An 11,705-nucleotide genomic window follows, 5' to 3' on the forward strand; every position below is an offset into this window, starting at 1 on the left:
GAGATTTTCTGGACATCTATAATAATCTTTACAAGAAGATGGTTCTCAGCTTGAAATGGCCTCTCAAAAATTGTCGCGCAAAATACATATTAAAAACAGACGAGGATTGCTACGTAAATACGGACATGCTTATCTCTTTTCTTGAGAAATATGACACCACCAGAGGCTCTAATCCTTTATACATGGGTCGAAAAAGTGATAACTCCTCGGTCGAGCGGGATCCCGAGGATAGATACTACGTATCAAAGGATATTTATCCATCACCGACTTACGACCCTTATATTTCTGGTGGGGGATATGTTTTTAGCGGTTTTCTACTCGAGAAACTTTATGAAGCCTCAAAGGTTTTTCCTCTTTTTCCTGTAGAAGATGCTTGCTTTGGGTCACTCATGAAAAAAATAGGAGTCCAACCCAAAAATAATTTGAGGTTTTTGCCTTTCATACAATGTATTTTTTTGGATCAATTCAAGGACCCCCTTGATCGACCAATGTGTGAGTTTTTGGGTCCTATGATTATTCATGGATTGGTGCCCCTAAAGCAACTCCAGATGAATTTCCATGTCAAGCTTCTGACGCATACTCCAATGCTCTGTCAATCTTCTGACAATAATGGTTGGCTAAAATCTAGAAAAATATGTGGGTAATTAATAATAAATGCAGGTTTTTTAACTGGGATCTTTTTGATGTATGCGTCATTGTGAATTTGTCTTAGTACATTAGTAATTCATTTGTAGGTAATGAATAATAAACCTTTCTATTTATGTGATATTTGTCTTCCATTTGGAAACCATTTCATTTATCATGTCAAAGAAATAATATATCATTTTCACCGCCAAAGCAGTCATTCACCTCATAGGCGCGGTTAAGTTTTGGGAACACGAGTTTTGCCGAGACTGTGATTAAGCTACCGGACTAAACCTTTATGAAGAAGAAGTCGCCGAAGGGGAGGTGGGTGGGGTCAAAAATTTCTCTAGACTGACTGGTACGGCGAACCTGAGCAAATGATGTCGAAACCTTGGATTTTCTCGCTTAAATAGGCAACTGCCGACCCGGGGGCATTCATAATGCTTCTCACCTAGGAATCACACCCAGAAAGTCATGATAACATTCCACGCGTACTCGTTTCATGGCTTTAGGAGCGAAAATAGGTTTACGGTCGACACACGACCAGACTGCGGAACTGAGTGGACACACGAACCGATCACGGTTTAATTGGGCTTACGGTCGACACACAACCGGACCATAAATTTAGCTGAGCCAAGGGTCGACACACGACCAGACTATCGAAACGAGTCCGGGTAATCGTCTCGCGTCATGGGTCCGAGTCGTGAGGTCCAGATTAAAAAAAAAATTAATTTACTGTAACAATAATTCCATAAATTACGTCAAAATCTTAGACATCAAATTTAAGATATATTTTTATGTTTCGTGTACATAACTTAACTAGTAGTAGCTTTTCTACTACCAGGCAGATGGTTATTTGTTTATTTAGGCCCCGCCCACACGTATCCAGAAATTTTTGTATCCGCAATTTTTTTTTTTTTTTGCGGATGCGAAAATGTTCGCGTCCACACGCAGTGTATTCGAATCGTTTTCGAATCGTTTTCACTGTCCACACGTATCCGGAAACTTCTTGATCCACCCTGATCGATACACGCTAGTGCCTAGTCCCTTTGAAGGATAGTTTTTCTTATTGAGCATGCGCAAAATCGTGTTTACGTCAGCGTATTCGAAAATTTGCGGATACGACCGTCCACATGTATCCGTATTCGGAGCGTATTCGAAAATTTCCACTCTGGAGACCGTTATCGAAAATTTCCGAATACGGATACAAAAATTTCCGGACACGTCTGGACGCAACCCGTATCCGCAAAAAAAAAATTGCGGATACAAAAATTTCCGGATACGTGTGGACGGGGCCTTAAAGTTACTATTTATTAGTTTTACAAAGAAGAAGATTAGTAAGATTCTTTTTGGTACTACTGTCGGCTTTTTTGATTGACACCCATCAGGAAACTTCGATTCCGCGCGCTTTCCCAACAGATCTAGTTCATCATCATTTTCACGCTGTCTTTAGAAACAAGCTACGATCGATTAGACTTTATCATTTCAGTGTCATTCACGCGACGGAATGGCGTGAATAAGGGGAGGCAGAGAATAACTGAGAAGGACCTTCTTAAACACGTGGATAAGACCGCTGACAATAGCTTTATTAATATGTGGTTTTTTGATTTGGCTGAATTGACTCATTGTAAGTAACGTGCCCCTTTGGTCGGCATCAGACTGGTTCTTATCCTTGCTGAGCTAGACAGATGACCCATGCAGTCGTAGAGTCATATTTTGTAGATTCCCTACCTATGTAGCTGAAGACTTGCATGATTTAAAGCCCAAATACTTCAGCTATACTTTTCGTAAAACAACACACCAATTGCCTCGATCATAATACACATCCTTAATTATGACATTTTCAAGTTGACAACACAACCCCAACAGCTCGCCTTCCTTGAACACATGATAGAAACGATGAAACACGTGACTTTTACTCGTTGATTTACCATTCATCTGCTGCTGCTCACTGCTACCTTGATTTCTTCCTCTAAATTTCCAAGGGACAAATAAGTCTTGTTGTTCAAATACTTCCCTTTTTTTGTTGACTTTAACTTTTTTCGTGTGATCACCTGTAACTCTGCTCTCATCTTCGTTTTCACAAGCAGAAGTAATTGTTTCATCAGGAGAGGATCTTTTCGTCTCAAGGTATTCTCTGGTATTCCTATCAAACTCAACTTCCCTCAAATTATCCCTTTTAACTTTCTCTAAATTTTGTTCTAAAGCCCAGACATAAATAAGCACCAGTCCTCCTGGTCCAACGATCCGCACCAGTTCCCTCAGTCCCTCAAGTCGGCGCTCGGACGTCGATAAGTGATGAAGAACTGCGATGCATATACAAGCATCGAACGCCCCAGACCTAAGAAGAAGTATCAACAAAATCAGTAAATCATCGACTGATCAACCGGTCATTTTGATAGTAATTGTTTTTCAGTACTTTGGTGATTGCTTTGACGATCACACTCATCACTCGACGATTCCGTTTGTATCCTTTTGCGTTGATCATTACAAGTTTTTTGTTGTTGTTGTTTTGAAGTAAAAGGAATAGAGCGTTTGCATGATGGCATCACTTGACTACCACTAACAGAATACTTTGCGTACTTTCTTTTGTACTATATTCTCATGATGAAAGTACAAATTTGAAAAAAAAAAAAATTCGCGAAGCATCTTCGTAATGGTAGTAAGATGAGGCCATCATAGAAGAATGATCAAACATTGAAATATGCCTACAATTCATTCTCAGGGATTAAAAACTCCAATAAACTGAACCCAATTCAAACTAAACTACAGTATGGAAGAAATGCTGCTTTATATAATATAATAATATAAGGTGTGTGGGAACATTACGGGGTGCAAAAAAATGAAATACTACCAACAAAATATTAACAACAAAACACGTGATAAGTCATTACAAGAACTGGCGAAAAACCGAAACGTTATAACCAACAGAGAAGCAACAGAAAAGCTGCAGGGTTATAGTAAAACTGGCACACTATAAAACCGCATGAAAAAAATGATCTGAAAACGAAAAACTTAAATCCCCAAGCGGTATTTGGCAAATGAAATAATGTCATTAGCTGAAAACTGAGAGCGCGTTAGATTTCAAGAACCTGTCAACAGCGTTATATAAGGCCAAAGTCGGTGCTCGAGTAGGAGTTACTTACCGATATGGAAGATTCAAAACATCACATACAATTACTGAATGGCCTCTTTCTTTTGCAATAGCTGCAAGATTGCTGCTCCTGTCTGAGCCAGTCTTAAAGATATCATGATTTATACCAAGATATTTCCCGTTTCCACATCCAACATCAGCGACTAAACTTCCCTTGGGAAGTTCCAACAAAAACTTGGAAATCTTTGGCCAAGGAGAATGGCGTGTGTCGCTGAAGTGATCGGCGATATTCTCGTATACTTCATGGACGTGCGATTTTTCCAAACTCTCAGCATCTTGCTGTGTGTTAGGTAAACTGTAATACATGGATTCGGAGACCGAGAATTGTTTCTTGTCTTTTTGCGAATCACACTGTCTGTGGTATTTACAGTTACATGGATCGTGCCGGATTTTACGAAACGTCAAGGATACCCGTGTCTCTCTTTCATACTGAGTAAGTCCTGATGCAGTGTCATCCTTATCTTCAGTGCAACTCTCTAAATTTTGAGCTTCATTTACAATATCAAACTTTCGTGGAGTAATTCTAAAAAAGCAACAAATAAATAAATCAAATTAAAATAAAAATTGTTTTTAATGGAAAGAGGAAAGATTTCTAGAGTCAAACACTAAAAGTGTGCAACAATTTGCACTATTTAGTAGTAAATAGTGCTAATTAAACAATAGAAAACAATAGGATTAGCATAATTTAGTGGTATTTATGTTACACACTCATAGTGTTTGTACTCTACCTTGTTGTTAATTTACAACAAATGTAAAAAAAGTGTAGAAAAAAGGAACTTCAGTTGCACAATTTATCTGAATCTTATGAATCTTACCCATGTGTCCAGAGGTATCTACTTTCTTGTGTCATAACTAGCAAGCTTCTCCTTGGTAACATGACTGAGACATGATGACCATCAGGATGACGGAATTCCATGCTTATCTGTTGATAGCCAATTTTTATTCATCAGAAAAAAGGTTCTTCTATTAACTTAAAATTGACCAAGGCCCCATTGAATATCATCATTACTAGTACTTCCCCATTGCCATGAGTCAAATAATACTTAAATCTGTCTTATAGCTTTTTAAAATGAAAACACCAACATGCTATCTTTAGTAAAGACAGTTGTTTTGCTTTTACCATCTTCAACTCTGTTAACCTTTATTTCATAAAGGGTCTTTGATTTGCATCATCTTTATTTGCTGTTTTTTATTCCACTATCATGGGCAAGCAGATTGCAAGGTTGGCTATTTTACAAATTTATGACGGTTTATCATGGTATGTCCTCTTACTTAGCATGACATAACGTCAACAGTTGGTCAAAGTGTTAGGTACTCATGAGGCATAGCCGAGATGTCTTTTTTTAATTGTTTTTTTATTATGAAAAAAAAAGCAAACAGTTTGAAAGAAAAATGGTTACAAGCACCTGCTAACTCCATGCACGAACGATTCTTAATAATTTCTTGACGTAATGAAACGTTAATTTTATACTGTTGATCACATGGAGTACCTTATGATACCTCAGTTAACTGTATCAATTAAATCTGAATAGGAACATTAATTTGGTTGTCAGTATATGGAATTAAGACCTAAATACTGCCAAACTTGATCACCATTACTCTGTTGCAATACCTTTTATTGCAGTCAAATCTTTTGTTTTTCAAAACTGACAAGGCTATTGGGCCAAAACAATCCAAAATGGACCAAACAACCTTAAAGTTTACAAAGAATGCTTAGGGAAGCATGGGTGGTACAAGGGCAGATCCAAAAATTTTTTGAAGGGGGGTCTCAGGGGAAAATTTTGTGAGCAAAGGAATCCCAGTCACATTTTTACCACAGGAAGCCCATTTGACCTCAGGAATGACAGGGGGGTCGTGACGCCCCCAAACCCTCCCCCTGGATCTGCCCTTGGTGGCGGGAGCCACTTATGCGCCACCTCTCACTAATGCAACCTGAGTTTGATTTCCAGGGTGATTTTTTGTGCTTCAAGAGTTTTTTCTGAAAAAAATGAAATTCTAAATTGTAATTCAACCATTGGTAGCCTTATCTAGTGGGTCATAAAACCTATCAGGCATTCCATCCACACCGAGTTGTTGTAAATCCAGATTCAGAAGACAAATAACTGCATGCAATTTATATTTACCTTGGCACCAAGGCTGAGTGATACAATACCATCCTCAAAAGCAGAATGTGTGTCAATATGAGGAGGAATTCCTTTATAAGAAATATAATGATTTAAAAAAAGATGATTAATTAATCAGAATGTAAAGATATTTCCTATTTCAAAACCATTTTTTCAGTCAAATGACCTGTTTCATTGATTTTAACACATAACACATAGGATTCTTTAACATGATCATTGAAACATGGATGTGCATACCATCAAGGAATATTTGACAATAAATTATCTATCTAAGTATTTAACTATTAAAGATTATCCAGGGAGGTGTTATCTAAAATGTTCCTAAGGATTACATTAGAACAAATACCAAGAAAAAACCATGAAAACTATTCAAGTAAATAAATACAATTAAAAAAAATTGCAATTTTTTTAGGTATGGTACAGTACAAGTTTGTTCTAAAGGCAGATTTACACATCAAGAATCTAGCAAACAAAAAAATAATATTACAGTAGTAATATTTTCGTACTATAATAAATTGTTTTACCTTGTCCAGGGTAATACTCATTGACTGTAAGTTGATCTGGTTTATTTTTAATGTATCCTCTTGACATTATCCGGTCCAGAATTTCACTACAAACTTCAGGGATCTTCTCAGGAAGTGGTTTTGATACATCAATGGTGTTTGTTCCATACAGAAATTCATAACCATAATGCTTAACTCTTCTGTGCTTCAGCTGCTTTTCCACTGTAGCAAAATAAAATGATGAATTAGCTACTGTACAGTAACATTGGCTTCGTATTTTCAACCATATGAAGAAGTGCTATCACTTCAGCCATGTTATGGGGCAGAAACAATGCAATTCAAATTTTGAGTGCTAGCCCAAAATATGTTGGATCGTGTTGCAGCAAATGTGATTAGAACGAGAGATTTTCCAGTCTTTCTACAGAAGAAATACAGAATGTCATTGAGAAAAAGGGTTCAGAAGATACAAAAAAGTGAATAAAAATGCTGTTACTACTCTCCTTGCATTCTGTAGAGAAATACAAGACCTTGTCAAATTATTAGTCAGTTTTCCTTTGCATTTAAGCTTATAAAAGCTAGCTAAAATAAAGTTCTTATTTTGCAAATTGACTCCTCATAATTTCTTGATTGCTATATAACAAAGCACTTAATTTCTGGTCCCTTGGGAAATTAGATAGTTTTGTTTACTCTTGAGACTTGATGTTTCACTCAGCTTCGAGTTGGGAAACACCAAGACTTTTTGGGAAAACAAAACTATTTCCCTCTGTACCAGACATAAAGTGTATAATAGTGCTAGCTGGTGTTTACAAAAATTAATATTGTGATGTTAATTTGCCGACAATTATCGCAATTATAGTTCTTGCCAAGTTGCTTTGTTTCATTACTTGACTAATGCAAATATATTGTCAAAATGTATGCAGCTAGCCATCATTCTTACTATTTTTAAAGTATTGTATAGAACGGTCTGAACCCAGGTGAATGTATGTTAATCGAAGTATTATGATCATCCGGGTGGATGTAGTCCTGAGAAGTACTTTTTGATGTGACTGATGCTTCGACAACCTGATAGCCTATAGCAATAGCCTAATTACCTGGATTAGGGTAATTGGCGGCATCAATCTAAAGAGTGTGAGTCGCTGTTTCAGTGTTGTGGGTGGTTTTATTGTTTCTAATAAGCCTATTATACGGAGCTGGTAAGTTAATTGAGTGGTTTGGTGGATGCAGATGCTCAAACTTGGTAAACTAACTCTCCAGTACAAGTAATTAGACTATTGTTATTGTGGCAGTATAAATATGACCAATCTGACTTTATTCTTCACTTGACTCTGAAGATGACTTCTGCTCAGGTTGTTGAAATGTTAGTCACATCAAATAGTCCTTCTCAGGATTACATCCACCAGGATGATCATAATACTTCGATTAACATTTATCTTTAAAGTGTTACCCTGTATTGTATCATTATTTTTGTTTATGCAATGTATGTCAAAAGATCCCCTCTCCTCTCCCCCCTACAATATAATTTGTGTACCAGTTACTGGAAGCTCATTGTAATTGCTCTCAATACTTTCTCCATCATTCCAACCTAATGTTGTTAACAGTTTTTTTTCTTCTACATCACTTATAAAGTCCTCCACGAGGACGAGTCCTTGGGGAAGATTCTGTCGGTCCACAACAATGTCGTCAGGGAGGTTGGTCAGGTACGACAAATACAGCACCACACCTGCTTTACTAAATTCAAAGCTAGGATCTAGCCTTCTACCATTGACAGTTTGCATAGCTCTACTTGCATCTTCAACATTTTTGAATGAGACAAAAGAATAAGATCGTTGTGGTAGCATAACGACTCGTTCCACGGTACCGAACGACTTGAACAAACCACCAATCTGTGATCGATTAATCCCATTCATCAGCCCGCCATTTCCAACTAGCAAGTGCGATGTAGGTATTTTTGACACTACGAGCTCCGTGTTGCTTCTCTGCAATGAATGAATCTTACTCCTCTGTTTGCGAAGGGCTTTTTTCTCAGATTTCGTAAGTTGTTCTGCACAGAACTTCAAACAACCTTCGCTTCTAGTCGCCATTTTGAATTAGTTACCAGTCTCTTTCTCTTTACTATAGTAACTGCTGTCCAACATGACCGGTTTCGAGTAAGTAACAAGTAAAAGACATGCAATCAGGGATCTCTGGATCTGGCAAGAGGTTGGCTAAAATATCGTCGCATCTTGAGAAAAAGGTAGGTTGAAATGATTTTAATCTTACGAAGACTGCTATTGTAGCGTTTGTTTATGCGTTTTTTAAAATTCATCTATTTTTGATGGAACAGCTGATTGGAGTACCTAGACTAGCTAGGCATGCAGGAAGAGAACAGCTATCAGACACATAAGATAGTGTAAAAGTTTATTCATACTAAATGTGCATTGCATCAAGAGTTGTACAGTTTCTGTCATCAGAACACCATGGGATAATATTTTACATATATACAGCCCTATGCATAAACTATGACCCTTTTACACACATATACAAGTATATCAAAAGTATATCAAATATTATTGGGTATCCTCTCTAATATTTTTTTTCAGAAAACCCTAGTGACAGACGACTAGAAAACAATATCAGGATCACATCCCATAATTTTTGATATACTTTTGATATACCTATATATATGCACAAAAGGGTCATAGTTGATAATTATATATATATATATATATATAATATATAGGTAATATGAAAGTAATTAATATGTATGAATAATTAACAAAATAAATAATAATTTGACCACCCAGTCATCATGTTACATCCTTATATTCAAGTCGTGAGCATCATTCATTCCAATATCATCATGTTGTGTTTTGTGCAATAGAGATATAGTTGGCAATACTGTACTTTGAAGATATCAAGTTTTTTGTTTCAAGTTTCTGATAAACCATTGTTGCATGTTGTATGAGGCTGCATTCATTATGTATACCACAGGCGGGAAGGAGGGGGGGGGAGAGGAAGTTTGGGGGTCATAAAATTTTTCAGGTGTTCAAGGGGGGATGTTAAATTATTTTTGCAATGGTAGGGGGATGCTAATTTTTCTGTCAACAACAAATGACTATTTTTATCACTATTGTCATCATCATTATCATGTAAAGGAAACACGTTATAGCTATAACTTCGTCCCCGAAATTATTCAAAAATTATTCGACATCAGTAAACTATGTTCCTCCCTTGTTAGAGTCCTGTATACGTGTTTCCTTTACATGCCCTACTTCCTATACGTAGATAAGGATAGTTAGTATTTAAATACAGGACTTTAAACTTTTATTGTTAAACTCCCGTGAAGAAGTCTACAGAGTCAGTTAGACGAAACGCGTAGGAGATATAAAGTAAAAAGTTTTACAACCTAGAACCCTAAGTGCTGCTCACTGGTTCCTTTCAAAACATCGAACATCGCTCCATACATTTCTTTGTAGTTTATGATCAAAATATCAGTAGTAAAGGGAGAAAGAAATACCCAAACACCCCAAAATACGAATTATAGTCACAAGTAATGTGAAATAAGCACATTAGCCACCCTTTGGGCTTCATAGGAATAAAATAAATTAAGGATTTATATACAAAGAAATATATGTAGCAATGTTTGATGTTGAGTGTATGACGTCACAGACTCCAAAAAATAATCGTAAAAATATCATACTTTCGTCCTGAATATTGAGAAAACACTTCATACAGTGATTATTGGACCTTTAAAGAGTATTCTTAGGAAGTTTCAGCTGAATCCAAGTTTGAGCGATTTTCGTCATAGTAGCACTTTAACAATTATTTGTTGAAGGCAAAGTGAATATCAGGGAATTTTTACCAAAATGTGAGTCTTGGAGTGGCAAGGTAAATGTTTTTGTAAATGTATTTTTAACACAAGTGAATTTAATAAATATGGAGAGAGAATTTTGCTTTGTTTTTTTCAAATTTTATTTATCACTGCAAGTGGCGCAAATCGACAAACCAGCATGAGCATGCCGGATTTATTATACTCACTTGTGTAAAAGTACTTATATTATATATACAGCTAAATAAAAAACATTGTCAGGTTCAAAAAAAGGTTATATCATCAAAGCTAAGACTGAAGGGGAGCATGGGAAGACAAACAATTATGTTAATTTCATGCATATTGCAGTTTTCCCTTCCTGTGCACATTTTATGCATCATGGCTTTGGCATGTTGTTAATCTAGGTCGACCAACTTTGCTCTACTGTGCATTTTTACATGTCTATATGCAAATATAATACACATTTTGGAGTACCCAAAATTTTTTTCGGTCTTAGCTTCGATTACAAATGCAGCTACACCATCAACCAGGGACACCTAGACAAATTTTTATTGGAATCTGCTCAAATTTTCATATTTTTCCATATAAAACTATATATTTTACTTAACTAGTATACATGTACATGTATGATCAGGAGTAAACAAAAAACATTTGAAATTATTTTATAATACACTCAACAAAATTACTTGATCCTGATTGTACAAAAGGAGTACAATTAAATCCCAAATTGTACTCTGTCACAAGACCAATTCAAAACAACAGAATTCAAAACAACTTTCAAACATAACTTGTACCTATAAATGCTGAATTATACTAGAGATCATGCAATTTCCTATACTTATTAATGGCTGTATATTATTAACTTATATTTGAAAATATGAAAAATTTGATGTATTGGCCATAAATTATAGTTTCAAGTGTAAATTTGTAATTAATTTGCATGAGTGGGTTTTAAAAGAGCTTTAAAATTGTGTGAGCCCAATAAGGTGAGTGCCACTTGAGGTTTTTGAAAAACATGACTAAAAATCACGGACCGTGGAGCATATTGAAAAGTGGGGGGGCTGGCATTTGAAAATTAAGCATATTGAATCAAATTTTTGGGGGAAACGTTTTTTATTTCAATACCATGATCACCTTTCTGCTGAAGGGGGGGCTTCAGCTTGCCCTCCCCTCTGGATCCACCCTTGATTGCACGTATTAAATGTAGGGAAATTTAGTAAAGGATTTCATTGTCCATGTTGGAGGTGTTCTTAAATCTGCGCATGCTCAATCATAAGATAAATTGAAAATGACAACTTGTTTTTAGATTCTATTTTTGTTTTATTCCACAAATTTTCCCTCGTTATTCAGGGAAATTTAGTCACCAATTCCCTGAGTGCCATGGAATTACTTATAAGTATTCATATTTTTGACGCAAAAAGTGGGGGGCCCCCCGGCTCCAAGTGAATTCCAAATTGAACAAGAAACCATATGATTATTCATTTAAAATAAGT

General features: G+C 36.2%; 1 protein-coding gene across 1 annotated transcript; it reads right to left on the reverse strand.

Moving 5' to 3' along the window:
• Positions 1-1,393: 1,393 nt before the first annotated feature.
• LOC116300287 (tRNA (carboxymethyluridine(34)-5-O)-methyltransferase alkbh8) lies at positions 1,394-8,502 on the reverse strand. Its single transcript, XM_031709123.2, has 6 exons — positions 7,933-8,502; positions 6,426-6,626; positions 5,902-5,972; positions 4,594-4,700; positions 3,771-4,301; positions 1,394-2,965 (listed from the first exon to the last, which is right to left on the reverse strand). The coding sequence occupies exons 1-6, from the start codon at positions 8,483-8,485 to the stop codon at positions 2,401-2,403; spliced, it is 2,028 nt and encodes a 675-aa protein (XP_031564983.2). The 5' UTR covers positions 8,486-8,502; the 3' UTR covers positions 1,394-2,400.
• Positions 8,503-11,705: the final 3,203 nt, after the last annotated feature.

Source organism: Actinia tenebrosa, unplaced genomic scaffold, assembly GCF_029948245.1.
Source record: "Actinia tenebrosa isolate PJP-AT-01 unplaced genomic scaffold, QUT_ActTen_1.0 PGA_scaffold6__47_contigs__length_16458017, whole genome shotgun sequence".
NCBI lineage: Eukaryota > Metazoa > Cnidaria > Anthozoa > Actiniaria > Actiniidae > Actinia > Actinia tenebrosa.

Excerpts from the sequence above, each read along its gene's own strand:
- LOC116300287 (XM_031709123.2), bottom strand. The coding sequence starts at position 8,485 with ATGGCGACTAGAAGCGAAGGTTGTTTGAAGTTCTGTGCAGAACAACTT. Across the intron at positions 5,973-6,425 it reads TGAGTATTACCCTGGACAAG|GAATTCCTCCTCATATTGAC; the intron begins GTAAAACAATTT and ends TTTCTTATAAAG. Across the intron at positions 2,966-3,770 it reads GTTTTGAATCTTCCATATCG|GTCTGGGGCGTTCGATGCTT; the intron begins GTAAGTAACTCC and ends ACTTCTTCTTAG.